General features: G+C 47.2%; 1 protein-coding gene across 1 annotated transcript; it reads right to left on the reverse strand.

The window, feature by feature from the left end:
- Window positions 1–3,208: 3,208 nt before the first annotated feature.
- Window positions 3,209–17,427, reverse strand: LOC120311121 (H-2 class I histocompatibility antigen, Q9 alpha chain-like). The gene is made up of 8 exons (XM_039350294.1): window positions 17,259–17,427; window positions 14,823–15,098; window positions 11,477–11,752; window positions 9,775–10,056; window positions 6,512–6,604; window positions 5,899–5,998; window positions 5,235–5,267; window positions 3,209–4,764 (listed from the first exon to the last, which is right to left on the reverse strand). Exons 1-7 carry the CDS (start codon window positions 17,320–17,322, stop codon window positions 5,261–5,263), a joined length of 1,098 nt encoding a protein of 365 aa, XP_039206228.1. The 5' UTR covers window positions 17,323–17,427; the 3' UTR covers window positions 3,209–4,764; window positions 5,235–5,260.
- Between the last annotated feature and the right edge of the window lie 2,068 nt (window positions 17,428–19,495).

Below are 19,495 nucleotides of genomic sequence, written 5' to 3' on the forward strand. Positions count from 1 at the left end.
AGTTTTAAACCAAAATATCTCCTTCTTTTATTCATCCCTATCACCGGCCGCTACAGCCCTCCTCTTTCCCCATTGGCTGAGGTAGTATGAGGTTACACTCTTTCCGTCCGCCTATACACATTTCCTGATAACATACTAAATCATATTCACTTATACAATAAGAATAAGAAATATTATTTTCTTATGGTTATTTTTAAACTCAATATATTTATTTATGTCTCCACAATAAGCTCTTTTCCTGCTTTTCTATTCATTGTGTCTCTCTTCTTATCTTATTTGGCATGGTTTCCTGCTTTCCTATACTTTCTGGCTAGCCATTTCCTAAAAAAACAACTATTTATCCATTTTATGACTTCCCTCTTCCTTTCTCAGACCCCAACTATTTTTACCTATATGGTTATCTTACTTCCTTAATGTTATCTCTTTCTGACTCTCACCATCTGTATTTTTAACTGACTGAAGATTTATCATATTGATGTATATCACCTGGAAGGATGGAAGGCTGAGTCAACCTTGAGCCGGTGAGATTTGAACCGCTGACCTGCTGAACACAGTCAGCTAAAGTGGCCTGCAGTACTGCATTCTAACTGCTGCACCACCTCGGCTCATGATGACTGTCTTCCAGCCCTTGAGGGGCTGTCACAGAGAAGAGAGGATGGATTTACTCTCAAAAGCCCCAGGGGGCAGAAGAAGGAACAAGGGGTGGAATCTTGTTAAAGAAAGAGAGATCCAAGCTAGAAGGAAGGAGAAATTGTCTTGACATTGAGAACAATAAATTAATGGAATAGTTTTCCTCCTGGAGTTGAGAGTGCTTCCATCAGAGGGGATTTTGAAAAATAGACCGGACCACCATTTGACCAGGATGATACAAGATCTCTTGCCTTGAGCTGAGGGGTGGACTAGAAGATCTCTGAGGTCCCTTCCAGCCCAATGATTCAAAATTCTAGGTCAGAAATCCCAAGTGATCTTCCCTCTGGATGAAAACGCTTGTGTTGCATCTTCAAGGTGAAGACCCGTCTTTCTAGGCGAAAGATCAGAGGGCTGAAACATAGAACATAAATTCCCCATTTCCTTTTATTTTCCAGTGAAGACAACGAATCTTTGGGAAGCTTCAAACGCTTCAGTTCTCTCCGCAATAAACTGAGATGGCCGCTCTCTCCTTTGCTGGTTCTTCTGGGGAATCCTGGAACTGAATAAATCAGCCTTCGGATTAGGATCGTTGTTATTACGATGATCAGTAATGAACTGAAACTCCTGCTCTCCACGATGAGGAATGTACAGGTAGTCCTCATTTAGTGACCAAAGTTATAACGGCACTGAAAGAAGTGACCTATGACCATTTTTCACATGACCGTTGCAGCGTCCCGGGTTTATGTGATCATCTTTTGTGACCTTCTGACAAAGTCAATGGAGAAGCCAGATTCACTTAACAACCAGGTTACCAACTTATCAGCTGTAGTGATTCACTTAACAACTGTGGCAAGAAAGGTTTTTTTTAAAATTTATTTTTAACCAACAAAACAAAACATAACACACACACACACACACAGTATATACTCCTCTCCTTTTTTTAACAGCGATTACGTAACGGTAATCTTCTATTATTTACATTTCCCCCCTTATTCTTCTTTAGAATATTTGTCTTTATTGCCCCGTTGTTTCTTATTTGCATTTTTCTTCCTTCATATTCTTCTTACTAAGAATAATTCATATTATTATTATTATACATTATTATACACATATTTTCACTTTTGACCTTTCCACATTTATTCTCCTCTATTATTTCTAGTCTCCAACCAGTCATACCACTTGTTCCATATTAGATAGTACTCTGTGTCTTCCTTTTCTTTTATCTCTTTTGTTAATTTGTCCATCTCAGCACAGTCCAGGATTTTTCTTATCATTTCTTCCTCTGATGGTATATTCTCATTTTTCCAGCACTGTGCATCTGCTATGGCAAGCAATGTTGTTAAGGGGTAAAATTCACTGAACAAATGTTTCACTTAACAACATACATTTTAGGCTCAATTGTGATTGTAAGTTGAGGACTACCTGTATGAGTAAGATGCAATTATTTTTTTCACAGCTTGAACCATCTCCTGCCCTTTTCTGTAGTCAGAAGACTTCCCCTGAGCATGTACAGAATGGAAATGAAGCTGTTCCTGTAGGGAAGAAGGATCTTCTGCCTCCCTTTCATGGGCCTGCATTTATAAAGACAAAGAAGGCCGAGGCCATCAGAAGAACTTTCCAGTTGGTTTTGAGCCTCTGGAAATTGGCCGCCTGCAGGATGAGCCTCACCTTCAGATCCTCCCTCTCTGTCTGGGGTTCACAGCAGGCACAGTCTCGTCTGTTTTAACTGGCTGGTTGGTTTGAGGTGCAGCCTCTTGTGCAAATGGGGATTCACACACAAACCACTGCATAGACCCGCATGGACACTGGAACACATGGACTCTGTCCAATCTGAGCAAGGCCCCCGCTGAGCATGTTGACACAGAAACATACAAAACTGATGGCAGAAAAAGACCCAGAGGTGCCTCTAAATTACCCTTCAGAGTGTTTTGCTTTTAATTTATTTCGTATTTTTAATTATTTTCTGTTTTTTATGTTATTATTTGTTCCTCACACAACCAGCCAGATGTTCAGGCTGGATTTGGCATTTTTATCCACCTGTTGAGTCCTTCCCAAGGACCAGGGAAAGGCTAATGTGGATGTTTGATGGTGTTTAAAGGTTTCGTATCAGCTGTTCTGAGTAAAGCTGCCTTTCGCAATTGACCGATGGTGCATTTGTCAATGCCGATGGGGTTCAAGCAGTGCTCCAGTTGTTTTGGGATTGAGCCCAAGGTGCATTTGGCTATGGGTGCTACCTTTGCTTGCTTTTGCCATAGTCATTCTATTTCTATTTGCAGGTCTTTGTATTTTATAATCTCCTCCAGCTCTTTTCTGCTATTCTGCTACCTCCAGGTACTGCCACGTCCACTATCCAGACTTTGTTCTCTTTCCTATCGACAATTGTTAAGTCTGGTGTGTGTTATGTGGCAGATGCCGGTCTGTCGGGATTCTAAACTCCCAGAGCAATTTAGTTTCTTCATTTTCTTTCACCATTGACTGATGGTACATTTGTCAATGTTTCCAGGTACCCATCTTCAAAAGGAAGGAGGACAATGTGTTCATTTAGCAAAGCTCCTATAAGATCAGATCCACACGAGGGTCCAATTAAACCGATTTATTGTTACACCTATGCACAGGAACCTTCTCAGCTAATGGTTAGCACCTCATAGCAGTTTAAAAAAAGGTCAATGGAACTGAAGGAGGTCTGGACTTAGCTTGCTTGTAGCTACAAAGAGATTCTAGGCTGATCCCTCCTTTAACTCCCCCCTCAGGTTCTGCCACTCCTTCCCCCACAACTCCACACCCATCAAAAGGCCATTGTAACTTCTTGTTTTCTCCGGGGGGGGGGGGAACGACAAGATGATTTCCTCTTGCCCAATTTCTCTGAAAGGAAGGTACTCGCTCCTGGATTACCAAATTCACTTCTTTCTGAGTTGCTTTATTTGCAACCAGCGTAGGTCAATTATATCTAGAGAGCTGCCTGGCAGCAAGGCATGATGGGAGTTGAAGTCTAAAGTATCTGGAGGAATCCAAGTAGTCTATACCTGAGAAGAACTACCTCAGTGAAAAACATCTCCCTGTCAGTAACTCTTGGAAGTGTCCCTTTCCTATGGCTTTTGGAAGACCCTCAAGTAGATCCCACTCCTCTTAGCCTTCCACAATGGCATCAAAACCTGGCTTTGTATCCATGTCCTGGCTTCAAGAAAGGTGGTCAATGCCATATTCCGGTACGGAAGATGGGGGGGGGTGATGACTGGAGAGGGGGAACTTTCCTACCTCTTGGCTAAGGAGGATCATTGCTGGCCAAGGGACCTGGGAGCGCAACAATGTTTGATGTGGACACTGAATCTATATGCTTAGCGCCTTGCACCATCCTGCAGATGGGTGTTGGGGCTCCTAAAAGGAAGATGGAGGGCTCAAGTTTTTAGTTTTTGTCATACGTTTTTTGTGTCCTTCGTAGTTTGACTATTTTTGTGAGCTGCCTAAAGTTGTTTAGGTGTCTAAGAAATAAATACAGTTCTAAAACTTTTGAATCAGGGGAAGACACTCAAATACTGATTGAATTCTCACAAAATGCTTTAAAGCAGCCGTGTCCGACCTTTCGGCTTGTCTTGGCTGCATGGAGTGAGGAGAAATGGTCTTGGGCCACATATAAAATCTATAATATAGTTAATGTATTTAAATAACTTCCTTTACATTTTTATTATAGCATTAAAACTTCTGCAGGACTGCTTTACTACCTATCCAAGGCCACATGTGGCCCACAGGGGCCGGGATGGATGTGGCTGCTTTAAATAGTCTCCTTTATAGGCTCTCAAAGATGGCCAGCTCTTGAAGGCATCTGGGAATCGCAAAAGAAGTTTGGGTGTAAGACCCCACCCTTTTTCAATTTCACTGTTCACTTTCAATCCTTTCACTCCTTTGCTCAGAAAGCATCCGTCGTAATATGGGGACTTCTTTCCCGTCAATCAAGCGTCTCTGCATTCTTGGGCGACTGCATGAAATGAGGCACCTGAAAAGCAAGACCCAAAATCCATCCTGGTTCCAGCAGGCTGGAAGGGTCTGAAGGGCTCCACCTGAGAGTCGGTCCTAATTCAGAAGAAGGCCGATCCCCTGTTCATTCCCCCTTCCTGATGCTGAGAGTGTCCACTCGTGCTACAAAGAGGAGGGGAAAGGTTTTTTTTATTTAATCGGTATAATAAGAATTGTATTAATTTAAATATGAGACATGAAATACCAAAGGGAAAAGAGAGGAAATAGTTAATGTAATAGTTTGAGATCTGCACTAAAGATATTTGTACGTTATTGAATTATTGACCAACTCAGCCGCCACGTGCTTTTCAAATATTTAAATGTAAAATTAGAAAATCAATAAAATTTTCTTAAAAAAAACAACTCACCATCTCCCAGTTAGTCTCACTTGGTGCCCTCAACCCGAAATGAAACTGTCTCTAATTATTCTAATTATTTCACCAGAACTGGACACAGAGGGAACACGGGGAGGAGTTATTAGGAGGGCCTTTAAAAAGGGGGGGGGCTTTCTCTCTTTTCACCCCCCCCCCATCTGCCCAAAGTCTGGCAAAGGGACAGAATGGCTTGTGCAGCAGCAGCTCCCTCCAACTCACCCTGGCTGGAACTGCTGGATCCTTCCTCACTTCCTGAAAAAGAAAGAAAGAAAGGCGGGGGAGAAAGTTGCTCTCTTGGCTTACAGATGGAAAAACTCAGCTCTTTCTGACTCCATCTCCCTCCCTCCCTTTCTCTCTTGTACACAATCAAAGACCCACAAATACAGGGAGAGAGTTTGAACCAAACCGCTTTGGCTTAAAGACGTAGGAAAGAATTCTTCAAATTTATATTTCTATCACACAAAGCCAGAAGGCAGAGCTGACTTAAAAAGATACAGAGGGATCCAAAGTTTCTTTTTCCAATCAGTTCGTACTTAGAGAGCCTTGTGATGGGAGACCAAGAGGAGATCCAGCTGGCATCCCCCAAAGCTCCTTGTCTCTCAAAATGCCCCCTTTTGATCCCTAATTTGATGGAGCTTCTGACTCTCATTTCACCGAACCTTTCCTTTCCGCCCACTTGGGAAACAGAGCATGTCCTCAGTCAGAGGGACCTTCCACCAGCTGGGTCTTCTCATCTTCTGGAAGGTTCCTTGTCCCAAAGGTTTCTCTTTGAGGACCCCACTTAAAAGAACAGCCTGGCTGTAATGAAAAGGGGGTCCATCTTCCCCAGTCAGATTTTTAGGAGGAAGAGGAAGATAGCACACAGACACACACAGACACACACCTCTCAAATGATGGAGCCTCTGGTCCCTGCTCTAAGTTGGAGATTACTTGTAAAGAGGACAATTCACTCGGTGTTGCATTGTGGTCACCTTGACGTCTCTCTGCAAGGATAAAAATCAGTGAAAGCTCAAAAGAACCCACCAGAGATCATCCAATTTCACCTCTTTAGGAGGAAGAACCCCAGGAGATATTTCACAGTTCCTTTGACCCATCAACAAAGACAGAAAGATCTTCGAAATGCAAATGTATCTCCTGATTTGCCCCAAGGGAGACCTGCTGCCTCCGAAATGGATGGAGGGGAATTGGGGGAAGCAACAGCAGCAGCTGGGAGGGGAGGAAGATTTTCATGGAAATCCTTCTCTGCTGCTCTTCGACCAAAACCTTGGAAAGGGAGAGAATTGGGATGCCTCTTCCCAGCTCAGAAGAAGATGGGACTGTCCCCACTTCAGACTCAGCTGAATCGAGAATGGAGTCCCAGCAAAAGGCTGAGTCCCAGATGCTCCCCAAGAGGGCTGGGAAAACAGGACAGAAGGAAGACTGGAAGAAGCTCCACAAAGGGGGAGACTTGGGAGCGATGTTCCTATCTTCCCCCAGAACCCAAAAAGAATACTTACTGGGAATGTAAATATAAGCCAAGATCCCAACAATCGCAAACACCGAGACAAGGCCAGCCACAATGCAGCCGCTGATGAGCCCCAGATTTAGTTCTGAATTGGGAGGAAGAGCAGAAAATTGAAGGAGGAGATTCCCAAACAATCATCCCAATTAGGGGAGAGACCTAAAGCAGCCAAAGCTGGAAATTCCCCAAATTAAAAAACTCCATGGGCTCCTCTTCATGTCCCTCTGAGGGAAGCATGAAGGCGCCTTGCTAACCATTGTTAGGACGTGACCTCATGTCGCTGCCTTCTTCTCCCACCAGCCCAGCATGAAGGCAGCTGAATTCATCTTTAGTTCTTCAACTCAAAAACAGCCGTTGGGAACTTTGTGACTCTCAGCAACTTACAAAACAAAAACTTCACCAACACAATAACGTAAACAAAAATATTTTTGCTCTTTTTATAGGCAGCCCCAATATGTCATATCATGACTCTAAGTGGAATGGGCTTTTGTCTTCAGTTTGAATGTTTGCATTTTATTATTTAAAGTAAAACAGTTCATATCGCCTGTCATTTTTTTAAGTATGCACTTCCATTTCTTTGACCAGTCCACAAAAGGCATAAAATTATATTTTGTGCTTCCAGAACTTCACCATGAAAATGGAATATGGTGACATCCAACTTCTGGACGGTCCCAGAAATGGCAGAAACAGAAGAACAGATTTTGAAGGGACCTTGGAGGTCTTCTAGCTCAACCCCCTGCTCAAGCCTTCCAGACAAGTGGCTGTCCAGTCTCTTCTTAGATGCCTCCAGTGATGGAGCCCCCACAACGTCTGAAGGCAAATTGTTCCATTTGGTTTATTGTTCTCACGGTTAGGAACTTTCTCCTTAATTCCAGATTGCTTCTCTCCTTGTTTAATTTCCATCCATCGTTTCTTGTCCTGCTCTCTGGCGCTTTGGAAATTAAATTGACACCGCCCCCCCCCCCGTTCTCTGTGGCAGCCTCTCAAATACTGGAATACTCCTATCATGTCCCCCTCCCCAGTCCTTCTTCTCTCTAGACTGGCCAAACCCAAAACCTGCAACTGTTCTTCATATATTTTGGTCTCCTGGCCTTTAATCATCTTAGTTGCTCTTTTTTGCACTTTTCCCCCAAAGTCTCAGCATCTTTTTTGTAATGCGGTGACCAAAACTGCCTCCAAGTTGCACTTTGTTGTGGGTGCTCCAGTGGTTTATTGTTCTCACTGTCAGGACATTTCTCCTTAGTTCTAGTTTGCTTCTCTCCTTGTTTCGTTTCCATCCGTTGCTTCTTGGCCTGCCTTCAGGCGCTTTGGAAAATAGCTTGACTCCCTCTTCTTTGTGGCAGCCCCTGAGATATTGGAATACTGCTATCATGTCCCCCCTCGTCCTTCTCTTCGTTAAACTAGACATACCCAATTCCAGCAGCCGTTCCTTATATGCTTTAGCCTCCAGTCCCCTAATCATCTTTGTTACTCTTCTCTGCACTCTTTCTAGAGTCTCAACATCTTTTTTATATTGTGGCGACCAAAATTGGATGCAATATTCAAAGTAGGGTCTTACCAAAGCATTATAAAGTGGTATTGCTTTGGCAGTCAGTTCTGAGGAGGGAAACTTTAAATTTAATTTTCTCTTCCACAAAACTCAGGACTCCTACTGAATAGCTGTCATGCCATTTGTGAATTGATGCTTGCTAAAAAGAACAAAAACAAATATTTTATTTTGCCCGGGGCATCAGCATAAAAATTAAATTTGAACGGGGTTTTTTTATATTGTGGTGACAATCGTTAATAAAAGATTTAAACTTGAATTCTGCAATTTTGGAAATCCAGTGTAAAAAATGTTAGGGGCAGTTATGAACATATGCAGAGTTCTTAGAGAGCTTTTTTTCTTGGGTTTTATGCTGAGCCTCAGGAATTCCCATATCGTATCATAAAATAATGTGCAAATTCTTTCTTAGAGCAGCAAAACACAAAGACATTTCGTTCTTTACAGCAGGAAAAGTCTCTGATGGTAAAAACTCAGATTGAGTTTTCTGATTCCTGATGCATCAATCTAGAACAGGTGTAGGCAACCCAAAACACTCAAAGAACCACTTGGACCCGTTTCCCACCAAAAACAAAACATTGGGAGCCGCAAAACCCTTCTGATATCTAAAATGAAGCTAACACTGCATATATCCTTTTTTACCTTTATTATAAGTGCGTGTGTGTGTGTGTGTGTGTGTGTGTGTAAAATAAAGGTAAAAAAGGATATATGCAGTATTATCTTCATTTTAGATGTCAGAAGGGTCTCTGTCTCTCTCTCTGTGTGTGTCTCTCTTTCTCTCCCTCTCTTTTTTCTCTCCCTCTCTCTCTCTCCCCCCTTCCCTCTCTCCGATCTGCTGCTCACCTGGCAAGCTGGCTTCAAGCTGTTCTCCAACAAGCTCAGGGGTAGGCAACCTCGGCTCTTTTATGACTCATGGACTTCAACTCCCAGAATTCCTGAGTCAGCATAGCTGGGCTAGCTAGCTCTCTCCTCTCCTTCCTGCTTCCTGTTTCCTGCAGAGATGCAGCAAAGGCAGGAGCTCTGCCCAAAAAGCTTTGCAGCTCCTCAGAGAACACTGTGAGTCCACTCTCTTTTTTACACACACACACACACACACAGAGAGAGAGAGAGAGAGAGAGAGAGAGAGAGAGAGAAGCAGGGAAGCGCAAATGCCTCTCTCTGTCTCTGTCTCTCTCTGCAAATGGCAGAGGATGCTGGGAGCCACAGGGGAAGGCTCAAAGAGACACATGCGGCTCCGGAGCCGCAGGTTGCCGACCTGTGGTCTAGAATCTAGATGCTCTGTGCATTTCCTGAAGTCAGCTGCAGTTCATCAATTTTAATTAAATTTGGCCTTAAAAAAGGGACCCAGACTCTCCTCCTGACTTTTCTACTTCAGGAATTCTAAAGAAAATAAAATCTTTTTTGGGTGCTCAGTATAACTGCTGCTCCACGGCTGGAGGCCAGAAAGAGGAAAGGGACAGAGTCTACGAGAGGATCTAAGAGGATTTCATCAGGATCTGCCAGCTCTTGTGATGGGATTCTGGAGTTTCCTTTACATCCCCTGAAGACAGATCTATGGTCTGATCCCTGCAGCTTCATCAACCTCAAACACTGGAAAAACCAATGGCTTAAAGCTCCGGTATGCTCACATCTGGACACAGCTGGGGTGAGATTTCCCTCCCTCAACCCTCCAGCCTTCCAAAGAGCCCAGCCTTTCCCTCCCTGCAGCCTCTCACCCTTCAGGGCCACGTCCAGAGACTTCGGTAGGCTGTCGTGCTCCACGTGGCAGCGATAGCGGCCCCTCTCTTTGGGATCGATCCGGATGCTGAGCCAGGCATGGAAGGTCCCATCCGCGTTGGGGGCCACGGAGCCACATAGGGTGTCCTGCAGCCAGACCTCCCCATCCCTCGTCCAGGAGGCCTCGATCTCCCTGGGGTAGAAGCCATCCAGGCGGCAGATGTGCATCTCCATCCCATCCTCCATCTCCGTCTTTCTACTCATGGTCACCTCTGGGGGCTCTGCAGAAACGGCACCCCTGGAATTAACTCTGAGCCCCTCCAAAGACTGGAAGGTGGGTAAGAAACTTGGAGGGGCAGGAAAATCTCCCACTACTTCCCACTCCACACCTGCAGTGTCTCCAAGAGTTTTGGGAGATGCTCCAGATCTGGAAAATGCTCAACCTCAAGAACTCCGGATTCTGAGTCCTTCCCAGGGACTCAGCCTGAAAAGCCTCCAGCAGCAAATTGAGGGTCCAAGGAAATTCGTCTCTGGCTGCTTTGAACTCTGAGTGATCGTGGATTGTTTCCTTCAGGGGAGGGAAAGTGGAGCTGCCCTTTTAAATTCCCTTTCAAGACAACAACAACACAGAAGTTTCTCCCTACTTTTGTGGTTTCCTTCTGCACCCCTGAATCTGAGGCTGCTCCAGGCCTCTTTCCAAGGGACACGACCCCAGTTTCAAGAAGAGGAGAGGCAGAATCAAAGCAAAAAGGGGCTCAGGGCTTTTGCATTTTCTGACTGATTAATTTAGAGAAGAGATATTATCCCTCAAAGGGGAAAGAGAGAGGTGAGGCCAGTGGAAGAGAGAGAGACAGAGAGACAGAGAGTCCTCTGCTGGCAATTGTGTGTGTGTATGGGGGGGGGGAATTCCCCTGTGGACCCTGATCTCACCCAGCTTATACTAGAGGGGGGTATCAAGGAGCCCAGAGGGGCAGGAGTTGACCCAGTGGGAAGAGGTTGTCTAGATGGGAACATAATAACAAATCACAGGAAACGATTATACTTTGAGCCCCCCTTATAGGGTGAGGGGGGTTCCTGAAGGTGGGGAGGGGGCTGTTTTGAGGAAAGACTCACTAGGTCAGAATGGAGGGAACCTGTCTGGGGTTTAACAGAAAGATCCACAGAAACTTTGGGAAGAAAAAGATCCTGCAACCTTGGCCTTTTTTCCCCAAGGGGGGGCCCTGAGAAGGTATTATTAATGGTAGAAGTGGAGCCCCCTAGTGGTGGGCATGGGAGGTGCACCAACAGGTGCAAGGCAGGGAAGGAGCCCCCTGTGGGATGTGGGGGGAAAAGAGAGTTAATGGGGGGATTTTAAAGGTGCCTCACACTTGACTACCGTTTGACTAATGGGGATTTCACTGAAGAACCCCAAATGCCCTTGTTGCCTCACTGTGGGCAATGAAAAGGACACCCCCAAGTGCTTCTCCTGCCTGATCCACCCAGACTCCCGCCAGGCAGAGGCTGCGTTTCCCGGTCCATGGAATGGCGGCCTGGAAAGGGGAACCAATCAGGGCTTCCCGCGTCATGGAGAGGGGCTGGGAGGGGAGGGGGAGGATTCCCTCCTGGGCAGCCAGACGGCAGACCAGGAACCCAAAGGGGCCGAATGTGCACCAGAAATCCAGCCATAAAGGAGGAAAGTCCAGCCTGCATCCAGAGACTCACCTGTCCTCAGCAGCGTCTCCTTCCCGTAGGACAGGTACTTCTCCAGCCACTCAATGCATTCCTCCTCCAGGTAGGCCTTCCTTCTCTGATTATATCCTGGATCAGCGTCCCATTTCCTTTGGGTGATCTGGGCCTGGGGGTCAGGAGCCACCCAAGTGAGTCTCTCCTTGTCGAAGGTGAGGAAGGTCCTCCCATCGTAGCCAAATTGCCAAGATCCTTTTTTGCTCTGGTCAACCTGGAGCTCACAGCCAACCATCCACTGCAATGTGTGAAGGCCTGAAATAGGAACAAGGTGATGGTTTGGGGAGTCCTCAAGATAGGCACAGACCCCCTTCCCTGAAGGGACTTTGACACAGGCACTGACACCCCCCTTTCCTCCCTAGCAATCAAGGGAAAGAAAGCCCCCATCACTTCCTGCCCTTCTCCCCTCCCTCGACCTGCCTCCCTGCATCCCCCCCCCCAGGATGGAGCCCCTGAACCTCCCCAGGAAAAGGGAAGTTGGAAAAGCCAGCGGAGGATCCCGAGGGAGACCAGAAAAGGAGCAGAAGAAACGGAGGGACAGAGCCTCCTCCATCTTTCCTTTTGCAGTTCCTCTGTTGGGGAGACTCTTGGGGGGAAAGGAAGGGATCCCAGAGAGGGAACAATAACAGGAATCTGCAGCTGCAAAGAGGGACTGAGAATCTCCTGGCCTCAGAGAGGATCTGGTCGATCTGCAAAGAAGCTTGCAAGGATCCCTGTGACCATAAATCTTGATCTATGTTCACAAATATCACCAAGCTGGTTCCCATCTTGGCTAACCAGAAACAAACCATGGCTTTGTACATTGTGGGAATGAAGACTTGAAGGGCCACAAAGGAATATTTGCATGAGCAACAGCAGCAAGTGGCCCAATCTGATCTGCACCCCCAAAGGGTTTTTTGACCTTTGAAATGAAGTTTGAAGTTTGCAGTCTTTGCAAAAGGCCCTGGAGAAAATATTTTGACTTTTAAATCCCAGAATCAAATTGAATGTTTGGAAAAAAGCAAAAGTAAATGTTGCAATGTTTCTACTTCTGATTGGGCTTGAGAGGGAGGAAGGACGCCAGAAACTCTCAAATCTGAGGGAAAACCACTTGTAAGTACAGTTGAACTAAACTGACCAGTCCTTTCCCTCCCTTTCCACTCCCATGAGTGACCAGGTGAGGGGATCCTTTCTCTGCAGCTTCTGCTCAGCCTGAGACCTTCCCTTTGGAGGGAGAGGGAGATCCTCCTGAGCTGAGTCTGATCCTGCCCTCCAGAGGAGATTCCCTGATCTGCCCAGGAGAAAAAAAAAAGATTCTGGATTTCTGCCCAAGAAGAGTCTCCTGCCATCCACAGGAAGGCAGTGAATATATTTGGCTGCAGTTTTCAACTTCTGAGAACCAGCTCTGTCTTATTTCAGAAGCATCAAAAGCTAAGACAGAAACCATCTTATTTCAGTTGAAGATGAAATCTGTGTGTGTTCATTGCAAGTTTGACACAGAATTTAATATTTGTGCTGCAAAAAAAAAAGCACAGGGATCAGACTGAAAAGGCAAGTTTTTATTCTTAGTGTAAGAAGGCTGTTAATGCATCTCTACAGGTCTGTGCAGGAAACAGTTCTGCCCCATCTCTGAGCCTGGATGTTCAGGGATTCCCCGAGGCCTGAAAAATAGTTCAAGGGTTCCTCCAGGGTCAGAAGGTTAAGAAAGGCTGCTTTAGGGAGGCTAAAATATATTTATATTTGTAACTGCTGTGAAGAATATCAGAAGCCACTTCTTTATGTCTTTTTTCTTTTCTTTCTTCAACTTGTTTTCTTTTCTTATATAGTTTTTGATTTTTCTTTGATTTCTTTCTTTTATCTCCTTTATGTTACCTTCTATTAGTTTTTAACTTTTGTTGAAAAGGTTCAATACAAATTATATTAAAAATTTTAAAAGGCGAACAGGATATCAGAGATCATTAAAATGGTACTGAAAACACGGAGGCTAATGTCATAAAAGCCTTTGCGTAAATCAAGGGTGGGACCACATCTGGAATATTGGGTGAAGTTCTGGTCCCCAGACCTCAAAAAGGGCAGGAGGGAGGTGGGGAAGGTCCAGAGGGGGCGACCCAGAGGATGGGAGGGTGGAAACAGCCTCCTTTGGAGGAAAGGTTGGGACATTTGGGGCTGTTTGGCCTGGGAAGGAGGCTCCCCTCCACTCTGGCCGCTCTCCTTCCCCCTTTCTCCACCAGGGGGAGCCCTCTGGGTCCAGCTCTGCTCCCCTGAGAGGCCAGCAGGGGGCCTGGAGGGATCTGGGGGGATCCTGGGGATCAGGGGCAGAACAGGGAGATCTCTGGGGTGTCTGCCTGGGGGGGGATGGGCAAGGAAAGGCAGAAGAAGGGGGGCTGCCCCTCCTTGGGATAAACATCAGAAAATGGCTGATGTTTGTGGAGAAGGTTTACCTCAGCCCAAAGCAGCCTCTGGTGACACAGATATTTGCTTCCAATCTCTCCCCTAAATCAGGTTCCTTGGAGGTGAATCTTCTCCCCCAAAGATGGCAGAAAGGGGGGGCTGCTGAAGAAGACCTACCCCCTCCAGGGCAGCCCCACCAAGAGGGCAGCGCAGGAGTCCAGCCGGAGGGACCAAGGATGGGAAGCCATCAGCGCTCTGAGCGACTCAGGAAGGGCCCCAAATGTTCTTTCTTCTCTGTCCTTTTCCCCCTCAAGATTGGGGGGATCCTGGAAGTAACACTGTGCCCCCCCCAACAGCCCCCCCACCCCATTTGGCCTCCTGGCCTCTCCTTCCACCTGGAGGGTGAGAAGAAATTCCTGCCATTTTGGGCCTCCCTCCAAAAAGAGGTGAAAGAGAGGGATCTAGTCAGCCCAGATGGATCTGCAGTTGATCCCTCATTTCTCTGGAGTGGAAACAGAAAACCAAGGACCTGCTTCCTTCAGCATTTCCTTAGGATCCACCTGCTTCTTTTCTGGGAGGGAGAAACCTGGGATCCCCTCCCTCCCCCACAGCAGGGGATCCACCAAGGCCAGGACCCTCTGACTTTCATGGGGGGAGGGGAGATTTTGGTCTCTTTTAACTCAGTTTATATCCATATCCACATCCTATCGATATACAGAGAGATAGAGGGAGAACTGAAAAAAAATGTTTTTATTAACTGCAATTGGCAGAAACCATCAGCTATGGAGGCAACGACAAGCTTATACTGATTTTAAAAAAAGAATAAACATACTAAAATGTTTTTTTTAAAGGTGGGGATGCAGCCTTTCCCTTTGAAGGGACCCCCCTTTCTCCCCTCTCTGGTTCCTGGGGAGGGGATTATGGGGCAGAAGGAGCCACCCGACCCATCACTCACCTTCACTCTGATTGTAGCGAAGCCTCAGATTCTCCAGGCTTTGTCTGAACGAATCCTCATTGTAACGTAATATCTGCGTCTGAGTGTCCCAATATTGGGGGTCTTCTTTCTCCACCTTCTTTATCCAGGAGACTCGAGGCTGCTCCCTCCGGGTGCTGCTGTCGTAGTGAACAAAGACCTGACCGTCCACGTACCCCAGAGCGACAAAGTGGGGCTGCCCCTGACTGGGGTCCCAGATGGAGGAGTAGAAATTCTTCAGGGTGTGGGAGGAGGCGGCTGGAAGGGACCCAGAGGGGCAGAGTTAGGGGGCTCCAGTCAAGGACCCTCATCCTATGGAGGCCCCAATCTGAGGCTCCGGGGGGGGGGAAAGAAGGAGGAGAAGAAGAAGAGGAGGAGGAGGACAGAGCTGGGGGAGAGGAGAAAAGGAAAAGGAAGGGGAGAGGATGGAAGGGGAGGCAGGAGGTGGAAGGAGGGAGCGACTGAGAGGGAGAAAAGCAGCTTTTTGGAGGGCCTGAAGGGTTGGAGGGCAGGGAAGGTGGGGTGTGAGAGAGGAGGAGAAAGTCTGGTCCCCCAAATTTTACCTGCCCCAGCTGTGCCCTTTCCCCCTTCCAGCAAGGCCTTCCACAAAGCTGGGGCACCAAAGAGTTTAAAGATCATTTTCAGGGTCCTTCACAGGACTTATTTGGGCAGGACCTCCAAAACCCCCCAGAGAAATAAATACGGGCAGTCCTCGACGTTCAACCATAATCGACCCCACACTTTTTCCTGCTAAGTGAGACATTTGTTAAGTGAACTTTGCTCCATTTTATGATTTTTGCCACAGTTGTTAAGCGAATCGTTGCAGATGCTAAATTACTAACCCCGTTGTTAAGTGAATCTGGCTTCTCCATTGACTTTTGCTTGTCAGAAGGTCGCAAAACGGGATCACTGCAACTGTCCTAAATATGAACCAGTGGCCAAGCATCCAAATCCTGGTCACGTGACCATGAGGACGCTAAAATGGTCATAAGTGTGAAAAATGGTCATAATTCACTTTTTTCAATGACGTTGTAACTTTGAACGGTCCCTAAATGAACTGTTGTAAGTTGAGGACTACCTGTAGTCCCACTGCCCAGTCTCTCCAGTATGGTCTCCCAGCCCTTCCCAGTCTCCCAAGGCAAAGGCAAAGGCCTCCTTCTTCCTGCTCCTCCCCACAACCCCAGCAGCTTCTCAAAGCTTTTGGGGAGAGGGATCCCCAGATCCACATCCTGCTCTGGGGAGATTTCAGAATTCAAACAGATCAGAGTTCTTCTCCAACAGAAGGAGGGGGGATCGGATCCTCCGTGATCCAGAACCCGCTTCTTCCCCTCGTGGGGCTGAGCAGTGAGGGAGTCTGAAGTCTGCCTGAGAGGAGACAGGTGTGAATGTAACGCAGGTTGGGCGTCCTCACAATCATGAATCCTCCTCAGGTCAGGAAGGGCCGGTCAGTCGGGGCCTGTCTGTGTCCAAGCAAGGCCTTCATTCCAGGCTCCCCACCCAGAGGGGCTTCTCTCCTCCTGCCTCCACCCAGCCTCTCTGACCCTTCAGATCCTGAGAGTTTGGGAAATGCCTTTGGAAAAGCTGCTGCATTGAAAGTTTCTCTGAGGAGCAACTAGGGACACCCCAAGACCTCCCATCTGGTTACTGAGGAATAAGAGTAAACTTTAAATATTTCTGATTCTGCAAACTCTCCCCTGCTGGGGGCTCCTGAAATGGGAGGAGGAGGATTTGGGGTGGAAAAATTCCTGCCTGTCCTAGAAAACAGCTCTGGGGATATTGGGGTTTGGGACGGGGTGGGGGGTGGGGATCCAGGGGAAAGTGACAATCAATCAATCAATCAATCAATCAGGGGGGATCTTTGGGAAGACAATTCAAGGAAGGCTTCTCTCCAGACTCTTCTCCTGCTGCATTCCCAGGACAGCCTTAACCCGATCCCTCCAGGGCTCCAGCCTCCTTGTCTGCCAATACGCGGAAGCGAGTGGAGAACCGAGCCGGCTCCTCCCAGCACCAGAAGCCACAAAGAGCCACCCAGCCCCGCCAAAGGCAGGAAAGAGGAGCCGGGCGGAGGGGTTGTGCGAAGGCAGCCAGGAAGTTTGGGAACTGACCCGGTCCCCGCAAACGCCGCTTTCCCACAACCTCCACTTTGGGGGAGGGACAGAACTGCGCTCGGGGGCGCCCAGGTAGACTTGATTGACCTCTGGAGGGCCCCCCCTTGTCCCGTTCCCAGAGGGGCTCTCCTGGGGGGAGAGGCAGCCAAGTCCCATCCACGCTTTGGGGTCCCTTCTGAGAGGGGCCAGAGGGGGAGCGGACTCGAAAGAGGACCGAATCGGGATTCTCTTCCTGGCAATAATCTTTGGGGGAGGCGAAAGACAGAGAGATTCCCTGAATGGATCCCCACCAGGAAATAAAGGGACTCACCGAGGCAGCTCTCCCGCAGGGCGACCGCCACCAACACCAGGAGCGGCAGAGAGCGGAGCGCCATCCTGGCCGCGATTCTCGAACTGCGATCCGCTCTCCAGAAGTCGCAAGCAGAGAAAGACGCGCTCCGGGTGATCAGCAACGCAACAACCCAGAGTAGAAGCGGGTGATTGGTCAAACTCAACCAGTAGAAAAAAGGTACGCCCGTGTCGTCATAGTTGCTAGGCAGACGTCCAGGCGCAACCGGCTGGACAGGCGGGGAAAGGAAAGCGAAAGTCCCGTCAGGAAATCCCCTTCCAGGCCTTCCGCCTCTTGGGGGGAGGGGCAGAAATGGGGGGGCTGGGAAAAGCGGGAGGGTTATCTGGGCCTGGGGGGAGGGGCGCAGGCGAGGGGGAGGGGAGACCCCGCAGAGACCCTGGCAGTGGAGGGGGGGGGAAACAGGTGGAGCTGCCAAAAAAGCCAGGGCAGTCTTGGGCTGCGTCAACCGAGGGGCGACATCAAGAGAACGAGAGAAATGACAATGTCGGTTTATCCTGCACTAGTGAGGCCACCCTTGGAATGCCGGGTCCATTTCTGGTCCCCACGACTCAAAAAAGATGCTGGGAGCCCAGAAAGAGTCAGAGAGGAGCCACAAAGGAGATAAAGGAAGGATAAAGGGTATGAGGAAGCATTGAGAAAGCAAAGTATGCCCAGTCTATCGCACAGAAGAATTTGGGGTGTGTGTGTGTGTGTGTCTGTGTGTCATAATAAGTCTGTCTTTACTTGAGGGGCTGTCCCAGAGAAAAGGGGAGGGACTTATTCTCCAAACCCCAGAGGGCAGGAGAAGAAATAACAGGTGGGGGCTTGTTAAAGAGGGACCCAACCCAGAAGGAGAAATTTTCTAACACTGAGAATAATTAATCACTGGAATAATTTTCATCCTGGAATTGTGAGCGCTCCATCGCTAGAAGTTTTCAAAAATCAACTGGAGAACTGTTAGACTGGGTTGGCTGGATCTGAGGGTTGGATTAGAAGACCTCTGAGGTCTGTGTTTAGGTCATGACATCCCGAGTGATCTTCGCTCTGGAGAAAAACGCTCAGAGGCTCTCGTGGCCTCTTCAAGGGAAAGATTTGTCTTTCTAGGGGAAAATGTCAGAGGTGTTTTCTTCTCTGGGGAAGCTGTGAATCTTTAGGAAGCTTCAAAGTCTTTGGTTTTCCCCACAATAGACTAAGATGGCTGCTCTCTGCCTTGGCGCTTCTTCTGGGGAATCCTCAGACTAAAAGAATAAATCCTGGTTTCTTATTAGGATTGAACAAATTCAGTTGATTTCACATTTCCTGTAATGAACAAAGTATGAGAAACATTCAGTGGTCTTTTCAAGGTTTGAATCATCCGCTTTCTTCTGCAGTCACCATTCCTCTGAGCATGTACAAAGTGGAAATAAGGCCCGTCTGTGGGGAAGAAGAGGGGATAGCTTGATTGCTCAGGGATATAAAATATAGAACATAAAAGAATATAAATCTTTGAAAATCTTTCAGATCCGGAGAGTCTCAGCAAGGCGGGCCCTAAGAAGTTTCGGAAACACGGATGAGCTGGAGATTGGCGCCCCCTGGTGGTTTGCAGCTTTGCAGTTTCTCCTCTCAACTAGCAAAGGGGGGAAGCAACAGGAATCCCATCAGAAGAAAAGGCTCAAATCCTCTTTAAGAGCCAAACCAGCCAGACGTTAATCGAACTATCTTGAACTAAGCCAGCAACAGTCAGAACTGATTCAATTCCCTCCCAGTCTATCTAAACTCCCCTTTACTTTTTCGGCTTCCTAGCGAGACTGACAAACTACAGACCTGCAGCAGGAAACTCTCGACAATGATTAGGAAGGTCTCCCTCTCTTGGACTAAGTACAACAAACGTACCAAAAATGATAAATGTAATGGATGACGTGTAACACTAATTGTATGAAAGAAGTGACATAGATTTCTTGTTATAAAAATAGCCGTGCATATTAAGTTTGCAAAAATAAAAAGCTGAGATGGTGGCGTTATTTTTATTCAACTGTGTTGAAACAAACACACAATTTTATTACTTGGGAGGTGATTAACAAAGAACTAGCATTGCTTTGATAGCCAGGAAGGATATTATTGTCTCCAGCCCCATATTTATCTGCTGCTACCTTCCTTCCACTTTCCAAAGATCACTGCTGATTAACAAGGGGTGTAGTTGATTTTAAGATTACATGTTTCTTTTTTCTGAATTTTCACTT

Source organism: Crotalus tigris, unplaced genomic scaffold (genome assembly GCF_016545835.1).
Source record: "Crotalus tigris isolate CLP2741 ecotype Arizona unplaced genomic scaffold, ASM1654583v1 scf7180000018317.730465, whole genome shotgun sequence".
Lineage (NCBI taxonomy): Eukaryota > Metazoa > Chordata > Lepidosauria > Squamata > Viperidae > Crotalus > Crotalus tigris.

What these genes read in the sequence shown, in the direction of transcription:
- LOC120311121 (XM_039350294.1), bottom strand. Translation starts at nt 17,322, where the DNA reads ATGGCGCTCCGCTCTCTGCCGCTCCTGGTGTTGGTGGCGGTCGCCCTG. An exon ending in CCTGCGGGAGAGCTGCCTCG is followed by an intron (nt 15,099 to 17,258) that starts GTGAGTCCCTTT and finishes GGTCCCTTCCAG; the next exon opens with CCGCCTCCTCCCACACCCTG. An exon ending in GGCTTATATTTACATTCCCA is followed by an intron (nt 5,999 to 6,511) that starts GTAAGTATTCTT and finishes TTATCCTTGCAG; the next exon opens with AGAGACGTCAAGGTGACCAC.